Raw genomic sequence first — 21,434 nt, 5'->3', positions numbered from 1 at the left:
CAAGCAGTGATTATAAAGTATCAGAAGGGTAGTCGTGTTAATCTGGATCTGTAAAAGCAGCAAAGAGTCCTGTGGCACCTTATAGACTAACAGACATATTGGACCATGAGCTTTCGTGGGTGAATACCCACTTCCCCGGATGCAAGTAGTTATTGCATTATAAAGCTATTATAAAGTATTTATTGTCCAGTAAAAGACGTTTGGCTTAAAAATCACAGGTGTTTGAGACCATTGTCTTTAACAGGAGTTGTCACATTCTGCAGTTCCATGAGTCCCTGTGACGAACTGGGAATGTTCTTAATGTTTTCTCTGAATACTGTGTTGGTGCTTCAGTGTCCCCATGGCAGTTCTTAAGTATCTGGCAGAGCAAGGGCCGGTGCACCTAAATGCCTGACACTCTGTCTCCTAGCAACTGATGGCCTGGGCCCCTCCCCTGCAAAGGTGCCAACTGAAGGTGTTGGAGACAAAGAGATCAGGTGACCTCCTGGCCCGGAAAAGGAGCTGAGCAGAGAGGAGGGGCTGGAAGGGGTTGTTAGGCTGGAGCTGCCCCTAGAATGGACCCGGCCGAAGAGTCCGGTTCGCTGTATCTACAAGCTCGGTTTTAGACCTTGTTCCTGTCATCAAATAAACCTCTGTTTTACTGGCTGGCTGAGAGTCACATCTGACTGCAAAGTGGGGGTGCAGGACCCTGTGGCTTCCCCAGGACCCCGCTGGGGCGGGCTCACTGTGGGAAGCGCACAGAGGGGCAGAGGATGCTGAATGCTCCAAGGAGAGACCCAGGAGGTGAAGACGTGTGAGCTTCTTGCCCTGAACAAGTCTGCTCCAAGGGAGAAGAGGTTCCCCGAAGTCCTGACTGGCTTGGTGGGGAGCAGTTCCAGAGCATTGCCCAAGGATTCTGTGACAGTCCCCTCAAATTAGCAACACTGAAGAGCAGCCTAGCATTTGTCAAGACATGGCAGGGAGGCCATGAATAGAAAACATTAGCTGTAAGTTGTCAAGTGACTGCATTTTACATTGTATAGCAACCTCAGACAGAGAGGTTTTTGAGCTGAGGCGGGGTAATCCTCTTGTCCAATGCACTCAAACCATGCTAGGGAATTGGCTTGAGATTCAGATACTGAAAATAAGAGGAATGTTTGGACAGAAGCAGTAACAATGGACTGCAGTTAAATCAGATTGTTTCCCAGAGTTCTGAGGATTTGCTGACTAATAAATAAAACCAAACCACAAAGTTTTCCCTGAGAAGGCTTTTTTTCAGGGTCTTATCTTACCTATCTTGTATATATTCTGTGACTGAATTAGAGGCATCATTTTTCATGATGTTTTAGTTAGTGGTTTTATCCTGGTGGTGCCTGTCTCCTCTTGGACCCTTCTTGTACAGATATGGAATTGAGCCACAGAGAGGCTAAGTGTCTTGCCAAGGTCACACATAATGTCTGTGTCAGAGCAGGGAATTGAAACTGGATCTTCCATATTCCCAGGCCAGTGCCCCAACCACTGGCCCATCCTTCTTCCCCTTACCTATTTTAGGCCCAAATTATGTTGGTTTTCCCACCCAGTCCTCATTTCTATTCCAATACATGACACGGCTAACTAAAGAGAGGAACCAAATAAAGGTAGACTGGGACAGTTTTGTTGCTCTTGTTCCTGTGTCCACTCATTTTCCCCCTAAAATGGAATAACCCCCTCCATGACAATTACATTCATTTCACAGATGAGTACATTGGAGCAGAGACAGTTGACTTGCCTAGGTCACACTGAGTCAGTAGCAGAACTGGAAAAAAAATCAAGGTGTTCTGACTATAAACAGCCATATTTAGGGATAATCTATTGCTTTTCAGCTGTTGCTGTCAAAGCACTTTACAAAGAAGGGTGAACAATAACACCTCTACTTTACAGATAGGGAAACACAGAGAGAGAGAGAGAGAGAGAGAGAGAGAGAGATAGTTTATCTGGCAGACCTACAGTCATGCAGAAAGCCGTTGGCAGAACTGGGAATAGCACTTAGGTCTTCCAGCTTCCACTCCTCTGCCCTGCCTCCAGGACTACACTGGTTAAGGAAGAGGGTCCATCCCTCAAAACTGCACCCAAAATGAATTTTTGTGATTGACCCAACCCAGGTCTTGTTCTCTCCTTCAGAGTCCCTCATCTCTTCCCCTCATCCCTCAAATGTTACAGAACCGGGAAGACATGATAATCATGATTATGACAAAAGAATGGTTTTAAGTTAACACCTCTTATTGTCTTATCTGTTTCTGTTAGACTAAGATCCTTGAGGGAGGAGCTATCATTACTTATGTCTTTTACCAAAGTGAGAGTTATCATCCACACACTATTATCTATGGTAATTTATAACCAACATAGTAAAAAAATGTATCCCTCTGCCACTGTGGGTGCTTTTGACCTTATTTAGAATAACCATCTGACACTATTAACACACATTTAAAGGCCCAGGTTCACTAGGACATTCCAGTTGCCTTGCAATGTTCTGGTGATGCAAAAAAGCCTACACTGATTTGGCTGGTTAAGCTGGATTTATGGAGAGCAGTGCAAAGTAGCCAATGGTGTACCAATGAACCTGTCTCATTAATCACCACCTCCCTGTAGAAAGGGAGACTGGGGAGGTTCAACTATCCATGTAGCTGGAGCAATCTGTCTCCCACTCAGCTCTGCAAACTGGCATTATGTATAATAATGTAGGTGCTTCTAGTTCCTGGAACAATCAGTGTAGTATGAAGCATTGAACGGAGCTCTGAGTGCTGTGGAATCCATGAAATAAGGGTAATTGGCACAAGTCCATATCAGCAAACCATATTACAAATACAAATGTTTCTCTCTCGCTGGTCCATTTAAAGCTTGCTCAGCACAGGTGGTAATGTATTTTAAAGAGATAGCAAAATCATCAGTTAGACCAGGGATCAGCAACCTATGGCACAGGTGCCAAAGGCAGTACACAAGCTGATTTACTGTGGCACACTGCTGCCAGCCTGGATGGACGGAACCCCAGGCTGGCAGTGGGCTAAGTGGGGCCAGTGGCCGGGACCCCAGCTGATAGGGGCCCGTGGACGGAACTCTAGACCGGCAGCTGGCTGAGTCACTCAGCCTGCTGCCAGTCTGGGGTTCTGACCGCCGGCCCCTATAAATATAAAATGTATTACTGGCACGCAAAACCTTAAATTACCACGAATAAATGAAGACTTGGCACACCACCTCTGAAAGGTTGCTGACCCCTGAGTTAGACAGTAAGCATTTCATGGGAATGCAGTCAAAATCTGACTCACCTGCGATAAAGAATGTATCCCATCCACTGGTAGATGAAAGCCCATTCCTATGGATTTGATAACTACCAGGATATTTGATAGATTTTCCCTGTTTAACAAGTGAAATAAAGCACATGCATTTTATTTACAGATCTATGAAGACACATTACAAAATTATTTTTTTTAACATCAGATTTAAATGTACAATGATGAAAAAAATGAAATGTTTGTATGTGAAACTACTGGTTAAGTTTGGTGGTTGTAATTTATCATATCAATGTTTTACATGGGATAATAGAAACGTATAGCACTAAACTTTACCTCTTCAGCACCTTTTGAATAATTTGCAGGTGATTGGAATTAAGCCACTGAACACCACCCACAACTAATACCGTCTGGTCTGTGTTCTCAAGAGGATGTGATCTGAAACCAAGAAAAAAAGCACACCACATGTAGCATTAAAACAGATGGTAAACATTTTTACAGCATAACATTACATTTAAATGAAATGTATTTGGCATCCTGATCGGATGTGTGATGTCATTTGACTATTTTTTAACCACACAATATGGCCAGTACATCTTGTGCTTAATTCTTTACTGATTTTAATGGTACAGGTCTGTTAAACACATTCGTGAATGGAAGAAGAATACAAACAACCCATCAATAGAAGTTATACTGTACCTTTGTAACAGCTGTTCTAGCGCTTTTTCAAACGTTGGCCGCTGGTTTACATTGATCCAAAACTGGGGGTAGTAGGAGTAACTGATAAATGTTTTCCCATCATTTATGTTATGATAAAATTTAATGTCATGAGCCTTTTGCCATTCCTGAAGGGTCTCATTCACTCTTTCAATCAGATAGTACATTATCCCTCTGTTAGTTGAGTCTCCAATGAAAAGAACCTTTAAATGTAAATAAAAGAGGATACACTTCATACGCTGTACATTAGGCAGTCTAAGAATCACTAATCTAGCTAGAACATTACATGCATCACATTACATTTTAACCTCTTTCAGACTGTGGAATACCATCCCTCCAGATACCTACTCCTAATACAATTTTCTCTATCAAAATATATTTATTATGATTAAATAAAAAGTAATGGTAGAATAGTATTAAGGAGACAGTAAGTTTTGCTTACTGTGACAGCTGTATTTGCTTGGATATATCCCTACATTTTTCATTCTGGATGCTTGTTTCTTCTCCCTGGGTGTAGAACTTTACATTTATAAATCCCTCTATTGCTTGCAGCTTCTTGTTGTAAACTCCAGGTCATTTTACAGGTATTTCCCCCTTGTACTCTGCATGTTTCCTACCATATCAGTTTTGCTGTCATCCTCAAATTTGATCATAGTTGAATTTACACCAAAGCAATGAAGTAGCTGCATTAGCTTTAAAGAGATGCTATTTGCTTGTTTGGGTTTTTTTGAGGGAAAAATGAAGGTCAAAAAAGCTTCTGAAAACTCTCAGAGTACCCTGGAGTGTGATACAACAAGCAGGAACCATCACTGCTCAAAGATGGGCAGAGGCTCCACAATGACAGAGAAGCCACTTCAAGAATTCTGCATTACTCTGGATTCACAGTGGTGTAAAAGAGCAAAGGTTAACCCAGGATTTCTTACTTGACTAATGATCCCCTGTACTGATTTTGCAGCAACAACCTACAAATCCCTTGAGCTCCTCTATATATGGAGGCTATAGGATTTGTGTGTGTGTTTATTTTAATCTTGTCTATCCCTAGCGCATCACATCAATAGCATAGCTGGTCACCAACCTGTTGCGGCTGTATGGTGCCCTCCCAAATAAGAATGCAAAGCGGAGTGTTATGTCAAAGAGTACAAAGGAAAAGGAAAATTAGTTTCATTGCAGCATGCCAGAACCTGTGCTTGCATTCCATCCCTTTGATGATCTTTGTCACTTGCCTCTGGATCCTTTTCAGTTTCTCTACATCCTTCCTATACATTGGTGACCAAAACTGGACACAGTACTCCAGCTGAGGCCTAATCAGTGCTAAGTAGAGCAGTACTATCACCTCCCATGACTTGTATGTTATGCCTCTGTTAATGCAACTTAAAATTGCATTTGTTTTTGCAACAGCATCACATTGCTGACTCATGTTGAGGTCGTGATCCACCACAACTCCCAGATACTTTTCAGCAGTGCTGCTGCCAAGTCAGTTTCCCCCCATTCTGTATTTGTGTGTATGGTTTTCCTTCCCTAAGTGTAGCATCTTACATTTGTCTTTGTTGAATTTCATTTTGTTGTCTATAGCCCAGTTCTCCAATTTATCCAAGAACCTTCTGAATTTTAGCTCTATCCTCCAAAGTATTGGCAATACCCCTAGCTTTGTGTCATCTGCAGACTTGATCAGTATGCTCTCTATACCTACATCCACTTAATTAATAAAGATCCAAACAACACTTGAGCCAGAACAGATCCTTGTGGAACCCCACTAGAGATCTCCCTCCAACCCGACATCATTCCATTAATAGTTACTCTGTTTGGTTGTTTAAGGAATTATGTATCCACTTAATGGTGGTTCTGTCGAGCTCGCATTTCTCCAGCGTACATATCAGAATGTCATGTAGGACTGTGTCAAAAGCCTTGCTGAAGTCCAGATATATTATGTCTACCACATTCCCCCAATCCACCAAATCAGTTACGCTGTCAAAGAAGGAAATTCATGCTGGCTGCTAGTGATTACCCCTTCATCCTCCAGGTATTAGCAAACTGAATGTTTTTTATATTGCTCTAGTAGCTTTTCAGGCATAGAAGTCAGGCTGACTGGTCTATAGTTTCCCTACTCCTCCTTTTAAAGTTAGGCACTATATTAACCTTTCTCCAGTCTTCCAGGATCCCTCCTAGCATCCATGAGTTTGTAATTATTATTGCCATTGGCTCTGAGATTTCTTCAGCTAATTCAGTCAGTAGCTTTGAATAGCATCCAGCCCCACTGATTTGAATTCATTCAAATTGTTCAGAAAATCTCCGATGTCTTCTTTACTTATCCCAATCTGCATCCCTCCTCCTTTATTGTCTATGGTAATGTCGCTAGTCATCCGGTCAAGTTTTTTTTTTAGAGAAGACTGAAGCAAAGTAGACTCTGAGCCTTCCTATCATCTTCCATTACCAGCCCACCTTCTCCACTGAGCAGCAGACCCACACTATCCTTGATCTTTCTTTTTTGTCTTATGCATTTGAATAACCCCTCCCTGTTGTCTCTAGCATTTCTTGCCAGCTGTAACTCACTCTTTGCCCTGGCTTTCCTGATTTTGTCCCTACATGCTCGCGCTATTCCCATGTATACTTCCTTGGTGACATGCCCCTCCTTCTATTTCCGGTATGTATTCCTTTTGGTTTTCAGATTGCTAAAAAGCTTTTTGTGGAGCCACATTGGCCTCCAGTGACTCTTCTTATCTTTCTCTGTGTTGGAATTGCTTGATGTTGAACCTCTAGTGTTACATCCTTTTAAGAACTGCCAGCCCCCTTTGATTCCTTTTCTTCCTAACTGGTCGTTCCATGGGACCTTGCTTACTATTTCTCAGAGTCAGTTGAAATCTGCCTTTCTGAAGTCCAATGTCCTTGTTTTGCTGCTCTCATTCCAGCTAATCATTTCACAGTGAAACTGAAATCTTTTGGAAACAGGGGTTTTGCAAAATATCAGAGCATTTGCTTAAGCAGAATGTGAAATCTTCCATGGTAACCTTGGGGCAGAGATTTTAAAGTCTGCTGGCTGCCTTCTATATATGATGATAGCAGTTTGGAGGCTCCTCCAGCTTAGAACATAATGAAAACGAAGGCCAACATGCACTACAAGTACTAAAGACCAGGCTCGATCTAGCACAATCTTTTTAAATCCCCATTCTGCAAAACTGGTCAGTCTTCACTGTGTTCTGAGCATGGGACCCTCAGAGCGCAACCTTCAAAGCAGCCACTCTTTGGTAAGTTGGCATTCTTTTCACTGAAGGCTTGGGGGACCAGGAGGCCACTGAAGAGTGGAATATGGCCCTGGGAAATATTCATGAGCCTCAGTTACCCAGAAGTTTCAACTAACCAGCATTCAGTAAATCAACTTAATCAGGGCTTAAATTCTCAGAAAGTATTTCCCAGAGCTCCCCACACCTCCACCTACTAGACAAACAAAAAGCTACTTGAGGAGGCTCCACAGTTGTATCATGTTTTTTCATACTTTTTTCTTCCCTGACCTTGCTCCTCAGATCAGTTACGGCATGTCTTCTTTTCCTGTTCTCACATACGTCTCAGCATTGAACATTGTGCAAGTCTGTCCTGCCAAGCTAATGAAAAAAGGAGCGTTGATATGGTCAGCACTTTCGGAGATGATCGCAAAAGGGTCATGATTATGTTCATGTGCAAGAAACCCCATTCACATTCAATTGATGTGATTAGTATGCATAGGTGCTGATTTCCTCTTTACCAGGGGAGGGAGGGGTGCTTGACACACCCATCCCCACCCCAGGCCCAAACCCCACTCCAACCCTGCTTCCAAATCCCCACCTCTTCCTGTACCTGCTTTTCCCTGGCCCTGCCCCCACTCCATGCCTTTCCCTAAGCCCCACCCCGCCTCTTCCTGCCCCCACTCTGCCCTGCCCCACTTCTTCCCTGCCTCCTTCTGCACCCTTCCCCAAGAGCATCCCATCCCTGCTCCTCCCCCCATCCTCCCAGCACCTCCTGCTTGCCACAGAACAGCTGATTTCAGTGGCCAGGAGGCACTGGGAGAGGGAGGAGTTGATCAGCGGGGCTGCAGGTGAGCGAGAGATGCTGGGAGGAGTGTGGGAGCTTGGCTGGAGCACCCATGGAGTCAGCACCTATGTCGGTATGGTACTGAAGCACTTTAAAAGAAATTTTACAGGAGCTGGCATTGCCTTCTGGTGACCGTCCTTGTATTCTCTGAACCCACACACTGCCACTCTCTCATCCAATTGCAACTTATGGCAGTGAGCCTTGACTTCACGTTCTCCATGGAGTACGGCGGCATCCTGCGGCCAGTTCCTAGGATATAGAACTTTGACATCAGCAGCAAGTTGCTCATCCATTTTGTCTATGAGCCTATGCTGCAGCTGGTTTGCCAAACTTCTGTAGAATTGGGATCAGCTGATTGACATGATGCCTCCTGTGTTTGTGTCCAGCGCCATTCCCTGAAATTCCATCGCAGCTTCAGCTTCCCATGCAAGCCTCTCTTGCTCCCCGGGTTCTTGCACTCTCTGATCAAAAACACAAATCTGCCTCATAATTTTGTCTTGTGCACTTTGGATATTGATTTCCCTAAACTGTGGCTCAAGTGAGAGTTCCGCTAACTTTAGAAGAGCATCAGAAAGTATGTCTTTTTCTTCATCTTGTGCTTCTGCTGACTGCTGGAAGTGAAGAAAGACAGCACAGTAATTAAGGTAATAAGTAATAAAGGTAATAATTGGAGATATACCAATCTCCTAGAACTGGAAGGAACCTCGAAAGGTCATTGAGTCCAGCCCCCTGCCTTCACTAGCAGGACCAGTTCTGCCAGACAGCTTTCATTGCACAGCTACTTGATGCAATCCATCGCGTTCCCAGAAAGCACCCAATTTTCAAGATTTTTACATGCAAAAATGCTGCACATTCTTGAAGTTCTCTTGCGCTTTTAGGGGAGGCATTGCACATAGTACAGTTTGTCTATAAATACTTTAAAGTGGTTGACTCCATGAACATCCTGCATGAGCTCATGAACAGAGAGTTCCAGTCAGTGGGCGGAGCAGTGCCAGGCAATTACCTTTGGAAAACGCAGCTGTAGCAGCCACTTCGCTTTTCTGACCTAGTGTGACTGTGGCTCCAGCACAAGCAAGAGTCTCCAAGTGTTCCTTTAAGTACCATAAGCCTCCGTGAATCCCATTGCATCCAACTTGTGCAGCAAGATTCTGGCAATGATTGAGGCATCAACAGCTGGAAGCTCGATTAGGTCAACAAACACGTTCGTAGGCTCCTTCATCTCCTCCGTTGCAAATCGTATGTAGGTGATAAGAGTGGAAGCCTGGCTCAAAGTAGTTAACTCATCAATCGTCACTGTGATTTTGCACTTATGAGATATTATATTTTTAAATATTTTTTTCTTCATTTCCTCCAGAATGTGCTGCTGTATGTTAGTGCAGATGACGTTTGAGTGAAGAATTCACCCCATATTTAGTCCATTTAACTTCTGCATATCAATTTCTGTTTCAAAATTGTAGGAGGGACAATTTTGTTTTGCCAGTTTGCACACAGCATGGAATACTCCTCACATAGCTTCAATATGCTGTGACTGCCCTGGCATTTGACATACTATCAATATATCTTTCTCTGCTTCCCTCTATTTTCTGCAGCTTTGTGACTCTGAAACTTTGTGCTCATAGATCTTTTTCCTCAGAGACGTCATTTGTTTTCATTTGCTGTTCCCATACCTTGAAACATCAGAATTAGCCCAAGCTTTAATCTCTGCTCATAATTCTGAGAGACTGTACTTTTGCACAGATGTTGCAACCCAGATTACCTTTTCTAACATTTAGTCACAAGTTTTTTTTTCACCAAAAAAACATTTTTTTGGCTGTCTGATTAACACAGCAGTAGGTCACTCCCACCACGTTCCAGTTTATCGTCACGTTCTTCTTGCTCATCAGGGATGCTCTGTACTGCCTCTTCATCCTGACAAACAACAGTGCCATTAACTTCCCCACTGGCCTCTGAATCAGAGTTTCCTTTTTCTTGTGAAAAACAGTGATTTAATTTTTTGGACTCATGCTGGGGAATTGAGTACTGTACACAGAAGTTAACCATACACATAAATCAGGTGTGATTATCTAAGGACCTTCGCCCTTGTTGATTACATCAGAAAGATGTGCTTGCTTACATTCTGCGTCAGCTGCCCGTATCTGTCGTCTGCTCTCCATATTCAGTACGTAAATATGTTAATTTCCAATAATTACCACAAAAATAAATTGCACAGCATTCACAAAAATAAATTGTCACGTAATTATTTTTATTAAAGCTTCTGCCCTGTGAGATGGCGGGGCTCCGGGCTTCAGCTTAGGGCAGGGGTCTCAGGGCTTTAGTCTCACAGGGGTGGCTGGGGAGCACCAGCAGGGCCGAATTTATGCCAATTCTCCCATTTCCCTGGAATCGGGCTCTGCGCCAAAGAGGGCCCCGCGCCTAAGGGGGCCCTGCTCTGGGGGTCTTCGGTGGCATTTTGGCAGCGGGGGGGTTCTTCGGTGCCACGAAAGACCCGGAGCAGCTGAAGCCCCGTACCACTGCCAAGTACTCCAGTTGGGCCCAGCGGATCATAAAACCGGCCCTGAGCACTAGAAGTCAAGGCTTCAGCATTGCAGGAGGTGCTGGGGCTGGGGGTTTCCACCCCACAGGAGGTGTGCTGGGGCTTGGTTCTTCATTCCTGTGGGAGGTGCACCCTGCTTCAGCTGCAGGGCCCTCTGGACCCCCTGAAACCAGCTTGTGGTCCCCCAGAGCTGTGAATATATTTATTGGAGCTGGGCTCTGGACAGCTCCAGTTGAATTTAAGCCCTGAATGTAATCAAATGTGCAGTAGCCATAGCACCATTTGCATCAGTTCAGTTGCACCAGTTTACAGCATATAATGGAAATATCTCAGCAGAGGGGCTCTGTATAAGATCGGATGATTAGCTCTGTGACATTCACAAATGAATGATTCAGTGTTTACATCTTGATTTCTTTACAATTGTTCCTTGCAGTCTTCAAGTAAATGGGAATTTTATCTGCATGAGGACTACAGGATCACATTTTTACTTCTTATAGTGCAACATTTCTGCAGAGACAGATGTGTTTCAGTGTCTTTGGTTGCAAAGGTTTAGTGTGAAAAATTCCCATTATGACCAAACAGGCATCAATAAACTGTATAAGAATAGTGGAATTCCACTTCTTAGCCAGACCTATCATTATAAATTAACTACATTTATGAAATTTAAACACCTTTAAGTCCAAAACACCACTTAACTCTAAGACATTATTCAGAAAATGTAAACTAGAGTCCCTGTTTTAACAGCTGAATTTCAAGTACTTCAACAAATGTTGCCTTTTCATATTTTCTGTTCTTAATTACACATGGCTCACAGGTATTTTATTACTGGGCTAAACTTGGAATAGTATTTTAGAATGATAAACAAAATACAACCTTTTTTTCCTGGTTATTTAGGTCAGATTTCTGTGCATTGCTAACTGAATGGCTAGTTAGCTCTTAGAATCTCTTTCCTATGACATCTTTTAAAAAGTTACCTTGTATAATTATTAGTGCCATGCTTTAATAAGTCTCATAAATCTTACAGCGAAAACTCATTAATGATACAGTTATATGGGGTTGTGTCACACAGATGTAATACAAATTTATCCTCTATTTTGATTGCACATTTCTTTGATATAACTAGGTTATGCATACATAATTCCCCCAGCGACTAGAATCTACAGTGTAATGTAGTGTGTGTTCAATTTGCCTTAACCAGGAGTTCAAAGGCAAAGAGACTACAAATACTAGAAGCTGGCTGAATGAGAATTCCTCCATGCAGAAATTTCCTTCAGTTTCAGTCTTTTAGATCATTTTCCTGTTTCTTGTGTTTGAAATGCAAACATGTGATGGATTAGTGCTGCTAACACACCATAAAGAAAAATAAGACCCCTTATAAACAGGTTTGGGGAATTTATATCCTGTTTCATGTCACAACCAATTTGTGTCTTATTCTTTCACCACAGGTGGTCTAAAGTTCCCATGAAACAGAACTGATTCACACATACAAAAGTTAAAAACTAGTTAAATGACAAAGCAAAGACAGCTGGAAAACATAGCCAGGGTGAATCAGATTTCTGTTATAAAGAATCAAATACATTTTATAAATTATCTCTGAAATACACACAGATTTTAATACAAGAAATAAAACTAGGTTGAAGTAAGAAAAACTAAACTAAAATCCATGTATTCTCTACATTTTATTTATAGAGAAGTTATGGGATGGACACAATACAATATCATTTTATTTTAGAAATGTGAATTAAAAAAAGTTAAAACTGCATTCTATTGTTTCCCTATGAAACATGAAGAAGTCACAGTAATGATCTTAGAATGTATATCTGATGTTCTTAGATTTGCTGACTTTGATCCAAAAAGAGGCCAAAGTTATTTTCAAACTTCATGCAACCTATTTAATTTAATCTGGCCTGGTCTACACTACGTGTTTATACCGATTTTAGCAGAGTTAAACCGATTTAACGGTGCATCCATCCACACTACAAGACCCTTTATATCGACATAAAGGGCGCTTTAAATCGATTTCTGTACTCCTCCCCAACGAGAGGAGTAGTGCTAAAATCGGTATTACCATATCGGATTAGGGTTAGTGTGGTCGCAAATCGATGGTATTGGCCTCCGGGCGGTATCCCACAGTGCATCATTGTGACCGCTCTGGACAGCGATCTGAACTCGGATACAGTGGCCAGGTAAACAGGAAAAGCCCCGCAAACTTTTTGAATTACATTTCCTGTTTGCCTAGCGTGGAGCTCTGATCAGCACGGGTGGTGATGCAGTCCCAAATCCAAAAAGAGCTCCAGCGTGGACCGTACGGGAGATACTGGATCTGATTGCTGTATGGGAAGACAAATCTGTTCTATCAGAGCTCCGTTACAGAAGACGAAATGCCAAAGCGTTTGAAAAAAATCTCCAGGCTACACAGTGCTGCGTGACAAGCATAACAGAAAGCCAAAGAATCAAATGGACGCTCATGGAGGGAGGGAGGGGGTACTGAGGACTCCAGCTATCCCACAGTCCGCAGCAGTCTCCAAAAAGTATTTCCATTCTTGGCTGAGCTTCCAATGTCTGTAGGTTCAAACACATTGTCCGGTGTGGTTCAGGGAATAGCTCGTCAATTTACTCCCCCCCCCCATGTGAAAGAAAAGGGAAAGAAATAGTTTCTTGACTTCTTTCAATGTCACCCTATGTCTACTGAATGCTGCTAGTAGACGCGATGCTGCAGCAGTGAAGAGCAGTATCCACTTCTCTCCCCTGCTCGGTGGCAGACGTTGCAGTAGGACTGGTAGCCGTCCTGGTTATCAACCCGTGAGTGCTCCTGGCTGGCTTCAGGTGAGGCTGGCCTGGGGCGCCTGGGTGAAAATAGGAATTATTCTCGGTCATTCCCAGTAGATGGTACAGAAAGGCTGGTAACCATCCTTATCATAGCAACTGGGGGCTGAGCTCCATCAGCCCACTCTCTTTCCTGTGTAAAAAAAGATTCTGTCCTGCCTGGACTGTCATAGCAGTGGCATGCTGGGCTCCTCTCCCCCGCACCGCTTAATGTCCTGCCTGGACTGTCATAGCAGAGGGAGGCTGCCTCCCCCTCATTTTCTCTCATTAACAAGTCACTGTTTCTTATTCCTGCATTCTTTATAACTTCATGACACAAATGGGGGGGACACTGCCACGGTAGCCCAGGAAGGTTGGGGGAGGAGGGAAGCAACAGGTGGGGTTGTTGCAGGGGCACCCCCAATGAATGGCATGCAGCCCATCATTTCTGCGGGATCTGGCACGGAGCAGCTGTGCTCTCTGATACACTGGTTCTCTAGCACGCTTGCCCCATATTCTAGGCAGGACTGACTCTATTTTTAGAAACCATAAAGGAGGGATTGACTTGGAGTCATTCCCCGTTTTGCCTTTGTGCCCCCAGCCGATCTCAGCCAGGGGCACCCATGATAGCAGCAGACAGTACAGAACGACAGATAACCGTCATCTCATTTCCAATTTACATCGGCAGCAGACGGTGCAGAACGACTGATAACTGTCTCTGCTATCATGCAAAAGCAAATGAATGCTGCTGTGTAGCGCTGGAGTATCGCCTCTGTCAGCAGCATCCAGTACATATGGTGACTGTAAAAAAAAAAAAAAAGCTGAACGGGCTCCATGGTTGCCGTGCTATAGCATCTGCCAGGGCAATTCAGGGAAAAAGGGTGTGAAATGATTTGTCTGCCGTTGCTTTCCCGGAGGAAGGAATGACTGACGACATTTACCCAGAACCACCTGCGACAATGATTTTTGCCCCATCAGCCAGTGGGCTCTCAACCCAGAATTCTAAGGGGCGGGGGAGACTGCAGGAACTATAGGATAGCTACGGAATAGCTACCCACAGTGCAACGCTCCGGAAATCGACACTAGCCTCGGACCATGGACGCACACCACCGAATTAATGTGCTAGTGTGGCCGCGTGCACTAGACTTTATACAATCTGTTTTATAAAACCGGTTTATGTAAAATCAGAATAATCCTGTAGTGTAGACGTACCCTCTGTCTCTGAAATCCCGGTCTCTCATAGGTTAAGCAAAGCAACTATTACCAGTGCACAGACACATTACACAACAATTCAGGATAGAAGGTAAAGAATTTATTTTTAAAATATTTTCACTGGAATTTGACAAGAGACATTGGAATTAACATCCCTACTTTTTATTTATTCATTTATTTATTCATTTTTTAGTGCGGTAGGGATTTTACATAACCATAGATGTTGAGGTCCTCAGTATTACATCTCAGCTGTAAGAAATCACCTCCAGGAGAACAGTATCCAGCAACACCATACTGAGGCACTAGTTCAGTACTGACTCAGAGGAAAGCTTTCAACCTAATAAATCATGAACATCACTTCCTGCCTAAATTGGCTTTTCCTATTCAAATGCTAACTGTGTCCAAGCCTGTTTATTTTGTTCCTTATGACAAGATTAACACAGTTCAAAAGTCAAGCTGGTCAGGCCAAGTTAGTTGGGTCAGGCTCAGTTAGTACTTTGATGGGAGACTTCCAAAGATAATTCAGTTGAGGCCATTGTTCCAGCTAAGGCAATCATGTTAGTCACATACACACAGATATATAAGACATATATATAGAGAGAAGTTGTGAAATAAAAAAAAATCAAGTTTTTGTTGTTTATATATAAAGGTTTTATATATGAGATATACTTGAGATCAGAGCTCAGATACTATGGTGGCAATATGACTGGGTTGGTCCTGTTGCTACCACTGGCCTGCTGGATGACTTTGGGCAAGTCACTTCCTCTCTGTGACTCAGTTTGCCCGTCTGTTGATAATGATACGTTGTAAAGCACTTTGAGATCTAGAGATGAAAATTACTATAGAACAGCTCGGTATTATAATTTACAGTGGTGAGGGAGCTCAAACAAAATTCTAGAATAGATAGGTAGATAGATCAGATGAGCATATTACTTTTGAGTGAGGGAGCCATGACTGATTTATGCAGAGTCTTTATTTATCATCAACAGATGGCAATAGAAACTGCACAGCATTCTAAACCCCTCCCACCCCTCAGACCCCAACTTATTTTGGCATTTCTAGAACATAAGAATGGCCATACTGGGTCAGAAAGGTCCATCTAGCCCAGTATCCTGTTTTTCAACAGTGGCCAATGCCAGGTGCCCCAGAGGGAATGAACAGAACAGGTAATCAAGTGATTCATCCCCTGCCACTCATTCCCAACTTCTGGCAAACAAGTGAGGACACCATCCCTGCTCAGCCTGGCTAATAGCCATTGACGGGCCTATCCTCCATAAACTTATCTAGTTCTTTTTTGAACCCTGATATAGCCTTGGCCTTCACAACCCTCTGGCAAGCAGTTCCACAGGCTGACTGTGCACTGTGTGAAAAAATACTTCCTTTTGTTTGTTTTAAACCTGCTGTCTATTAATTTAATGTGGTGATCCCTAGTTCTTTTGTTATGAGAAGAAGTAAATAACACTTTCTTATTTACTTTTTCCATATCAGTCATTATTTTATAAACATCTATTACAGGGATTGGCAACCTTTCAGAAGTGGTGTGCCGAGTCTTCATTTATTCACTCTAATTTAAGGTTTCGCGTGCCAGTAATACATTTTAAGGTTTTTAGAAGGTCTCTTTCTCTAAGTCTATAATATATAACTAAACTATTGTTGTATGTAAAGTAAATAAGGTTTTTAAAACGTTTAAGAAGCTTCATTTAAAATTAAATTAAAATGCAGAGCCCCCTGGACTGGTAGCCAGGACCCAGGCAGTATGAGTGCCAGTGAAAATCAGCTTGTGTGCTGCCTTGGGCACGCGTGTCATAGGTTGCCTACCCCTGCTCTATTATATCCCTCCTTAATCCCCCCCTTCTCCAAGCTGAAAAGTCCCAATCTTATGAATCACTCCTCATATGGAAGCCGTTCCATACCCCTGACCATTTTTGTTGCCATTTTCTGAACCTTTTCCAATTGCAATATACCTTCTTTGAGATGGGATGACCACATCAGCATGCAGTATTCAAGATGTGGGCGTACCAGGGATTTATATAGAAGCAATATGATATTTTCTATCTTATTATCTATCCCGTTCTTAATGATTCCCAACTGACTGGATGTTTTCAGGGAACTATCCACAATGACTCCAAGATCTATTTCTTGAGTGGTGACAGCTAATTTAGACCCCATCATTTTATATGCATAGTATAGTATATGTATATATATAGTATATGTATATTGCTCCTTTCTTCTTCTTCTAATCTCCCTGTACATTTCAGCTTTGAAATATTTTGCATATTGCATTATAGAAATAACCACATTAGTCTGGGTGGAATTTAGCTTTGAGCACTTGTGGAGGTCACTAATGTACATAACGGTTTGAAATTAATATCAGGATTTGGGAGATGTAAATATTTATATGATGGTTATCAAAATGTCATGCGATATAAACATGTTCATTCACAAAAAATATGCACAGTACTGATACTGTCCACTTAAACACCTTTCAAAAGGAACAAAACTGTTAAAGTATAAATGCATTAAAATATGCAGAACATTTAATAGAGTCCTTTTAGAAGAATACCTAATTAACAACACAGTATTTAGGACTTGATTCTCACTTACATGAAGGCCCTTTTACAGAGAGGTGCAAAGGTACCTAAATGTGATCAGTCCCTGACAGTCCAATGCAAAACAACTTTAGGGCCACTCCCACTCAGTCAACTCACATGGGAACAAGTCCCTCCTACTGCAGAGCATCTACTCACATGATCCAAGATCTGCCCGTATCTGATTTAGTCACTTATGCTCAAACTATCCCAAAATACTTCAGAGAGTTAATCTCATTGCAAAGTCAAAATAAAAATAATACCAGAGGGAAAGAAAAATTAAGGTGTACTGGAGAAATATAGCAAAAGCTAAAACACCACAGAAATTTGATTTTAACAAAGAACAGACTCATTAAAAGAACTATCTCAAATAAATGTCTGTGCTGAGACAAGAGCATCCAGTCAACAGATTTCTGCCCCATGGAAGGTTATTTGACAAATCTTTTAGCTTTACAGAGTTTTCTAATTGCTTATTATAATAGAGTCAAGTGCCTCCAGAGTACCCCCTTGGAGCCAGGGGTACTTCAGCACTGCCCTGACTCTGTTTGCTCCTTCTTCAGGACTTAAACGCCACACAGTCCAAAGGAAATTATACATTTCCCCCTGGGGTCCAGTTTATTCAGTGCTCAAGTCTACTGGCCCTCCAGGCCCCAACCACAGTTCAGTGTCTCTCTTTTGATAATCCAAAATAACACAGCCTTACAAAAGAGAAGTACAAACTCCTAGGGTTGCCAAGTTTGGTTGGAGGAATTCCTGGAGATTTTATCACATGACAGAATCTTTAATGCAAGATGAATCTTTAATTCCTGGAGACTCCAGGACAATCCTGGAGAGTTGGCAACAATACAAACTCTCTAAGCCCTCATCCCAGTTTCAGCTGGGCACAGATTGTCCTCTGTCAGGGTCTGGTTTTATGCCTCCTGCCTGGAGACTGTAAAAGCAGCAAAGAATCCTGTGGCACCTTATAGACTAACAGATGTTTTAGAGCATGAGCTTTCATGGGTGAATGCGTGCACCTGACAAAGTGGGTATTCACCCACTAAAGCTCATGCTCCAAAACATCTGTTAGTCTATAAGGTGCCACAGGATTCTTTGCTGCTTTTACAGATCCAGACTAACATGGCTACTCCTCTGATGCCTGGAGACTGTCCTTCTATACAAGCCCTCCCCACTGATGCCTTCCTACTGCTGACTCAGGGCCCTGCAGGAGCCTTCATTGTCTTTACATACTCTACAGAGACAGCCACTATTTTCTGCATTCCCCCCCGCCCCGGCGCCGCAGCTTTCTGCTGCTTTTATACTGGAATTGGCTGATTCCTTTCAGAGGGGCTCATTCTGTAATCAGGGCAGGAACTAACCTCCAGCCATTAAGGGGTGAGCCACCCGGTTGCACTTTCCCTGTTTACTGTCTTTATCATTAACAGAGTGTCAATGCAGTTTACATGGGGCCTGATTCTGATCTGACACTGGTGTAAATCACTGCCTTCAATGGAGTTACTCAAGATTTACACCACCAGAGCTGAGATTAGAATCAGGTTCACGAACTTCAGGCATGCGTACTTCTATTTTAATGGACCCTTTAACAAATGTTGGGACTGATTTTGGTGCTGGTGAGAGGGAGGGAGTGTTGTTCTGGTCAGTCATGCACTGGGTGACTAGGCACTCTGTACACTTCCCAACTCAGTTCTGGGAATGCACCTTCACTGGGACATGCTGCTCCCTTGTTATCTACAGCCTTTGACTCGCTGGCCAACTTGTGGTGGGTTATTGATGTGAACAAATAGCCACATACCTTAAGGACTAGGCTGAGGCTATCAAACTCTTCATCTGTGACCTCAACCACTCCAAAGGTGACTGTGTTGTACATGGGGGAAAATCCAACTCCCACTCTTTGGCACAATTCTGCTACACATATGGGAGAAGGATGTGAAGAAGCCATGGAAGGCATCCACACTCACAACCTGATATGGAGTCTAATTTAATGGTGGCTCCGAGTGCAGCAACAGGCAGTAAACTGGGAGTGAGCTGGAGAATTTGATGCACTGTTTCTGGTCCATGCCCTCCATGAAAGGGAATGCTAAAGCTTTGAAGGTTCTGTGGAGTTATTTCAGTACTGCTCCACTGCCTGAAGCAGTGAATTCCTCATTTCCCCATGGAAATGACGTTAATCTGGATTTACACCAGTATAACTCGGATTGGAATTGGGCCCAGTGGCTAAGGACTCAGCAACAATGTGGCAAAGTGTGCATTCAAGCTTGCATGAAAAGTGTATTTTAACTTTAAAAAAATCCCATTCCCTTGCAAACTGTCCCATTATTACCATGACATTGCGCCAGCTGAGAGAGCCCTGAGCCTGTCCTAGATCATTCAGCAGTGATTGCTTCAAGATAGTATCAGACTATTATCCTGTTGGGAACTGTCTACAATGTCCCAGGCCCTCTTCTCTTTTAATAACGGGGACATTTGGAGCTAGATGCACCGTAAATTAGGGGCAAGTATTCTCCCTAGCACCTGGTCCAGAAATGAAATGGCTTTAGTGGAGCCACTCCAATTTATGCAGGTGTAACTGATAGCAGAATCTGTCCACAGCTGGATTTGCCCAATCCAGAAGAGTCCTCATTTCAGGGAAAAAAACAAAGAGAGAAAGAAGCCAGATTTCAATGAAGGACCTTGTGCTGGCTGAGAAGTGGCCAGTTAAGAAGAAAGGAAGGAAGAAAAATACAAAAGAGTAATTATTTTTTTCTGAATAGAGAAGGTCTCTAGTTTAATCCAAAAGACATTTTTTTTTACCTAGGAAATATATTGTCAAAAATCTTTATAACCATTACTTACTTTCTGGACACTTGTATTCCCAGTAATTGTAACTGAATCTCAGCTCAGAGATCTCTCTCAAATGTTATACAGTCATACCATGCCTATTAAGAAGACACTGTATTTCCAAGCAATCACCTTAGAAGTTTCACTATAAGAAAAGAATGTGCAAGAAGACTTTGTAAGATTAGTATGCACAAGCAATGCCATGCATGAGGTATACAACAGAAGAAATAAAGCTTGCATGCAAAGTATGTGTCAGTCTCTAACAACAATGCAAATTATTTTTCACTTGTAAGGCTTACATGCTTACTACTGTCAAATGCACTACAGGTATTTCATAGCCATCTATCTGTTATGTCCTGAAATTTCATTAATATCAACTGAAGGTCTATGTCAAATGGCAGCATAAAAATATACATTATAAGAGGTTCAATTCTACATAATCATTGTTTGTCATTGTGATTTGAATCTCTTCTAACATTTCTCTAGCAATGTTATAAGAAGTTATTTTTCTTATGCACTAATCACACTGCATATTTCTTCACATTTGTAAAGAACTTCAGGACAATAAAGTTCAGTGTGAATAGATGTGGATGATTTATCTTCTGTTACAGATACAGCAGGTGAAAAAGATAAATTGGTTACATACCTTTCTGCCTTCTACACATTGCTGGAGCTCTGGCTTAGTCAGGACAGAATACTGACAGTTGTGTGGCTGCCATGTTATTTCTCGCCAGTCACAGGTTCTGTTGTCAGAACAGCTGAGGCAAGGCACAATCCACTGCCCTGGAAAAGAGCAAAATGTCTTTTAACTCTCCTACATACTTTTGTCAGCAGGCTAAGGTACTCTTACTATTTAATGAATGTCTAGTTCTGTCTCTTGTAGGTTTTAATAATTTTTAACTCTCTGTTATTTTGGAAGCTTGAAAATGGTATTTCTTGCTCTGGTGCTAGCTCCTTTTTCAGTTAGCAAACACTGGTATTTTTGCTTCACCTGAAAAATTTGGGAATGTCCAGATCCAGTGTTGTAATTTGGCTCATTCCTAGTTTTCCTTCCTTGTACCAGCCAATCCTTGCTAGGAAAGGAAGCATGATTCAAGTGGTAATGCACAAAAACGAGACAGAGATGAAGAGGGGGAAGCATAGCTCAGGGGTTTGAGCATTGGCCTACTAAACCCAGGGTTGTGAGTTCAATCCCTGAGGGGGCCATTAAGGGAACTGGGGTAAAAATCTGGGGATGGTCCTGCTTGGAGCAGGGGGTTGGACTAGATGACCTCCTGAGGTCCCTTCTAACCCTTCTATGATTCTATGCAGAGTAGAATTTTTAAAAGTGCTTGAGTGACTGAGGAGCCTAAGTCCCATATTCAAAAGTGACTTTGGTGCTAAGGTCTCACTGAGAGTCAATGAGATTTAGATTCTTAAATGCCTATGTCGTTTTTTTGAAAATAGGACTTAGGT

At 42.5% G+C, this 21,434-nt stretch overlaps 1 protein-coding gene across 3 annotated transcripts in view; it reads right to left on the bottom strand.

Moving 5' to 3' along the window:
* Positions 1–21,434, bottom strand: part of CPED1 (cadherin like and PC-esterase domain containing 1) — a 232,083-nt gene that overhangs the window by 14,820 nt on the left and 195,829 nt on the right. For 2 of the 3 annotated variants that reach the window (XM_030549097.1, XM_030549098.1), the window contains 4 exons: positions 20,626–20,762; positions 3,945–4,165; positions 3,582–3,683; positions 3,282–3,369 (listed from right to left, as the gene is read on the bottom strand). In XM_030549097.1, coding sequence (XP_030404957.1) covers positions 3,282–3,369; positions 3,582–3,683; positions 3,945–4,165; positions 20,626–20,762 — 548 coding nt within the window. Of the gene's footprint in view, positions 1–3,281; positions 3,370–3,581; positions 3,684–3,944; positions 4,166–19,994; positions 20,125–20,625; positions 20,763–21,434 lie in introns of those variants that run through there. The other variant, XR_003998531.1, reaches the window with a different exon arrangement.

Source organism: Gopherus evgoodei, chromosome 1 (assembly GCF_007399415.2).
Source record: "Gopherus evgoodei ecotype Sinaloan lineage chromosome 1, rGopEvg1_v1.p, whole genome shotgun sequence".
Lineage (NCBI taxonomy): Eukaryota > Metazoa > Chordata > Testudines > Testudinidae > Gopherus > Gopherus evgoodei.
Note: the sequence above shows the minus strand (reverse complement) of the source record. Positions and strands in the feature narration are given on the sequence as shown.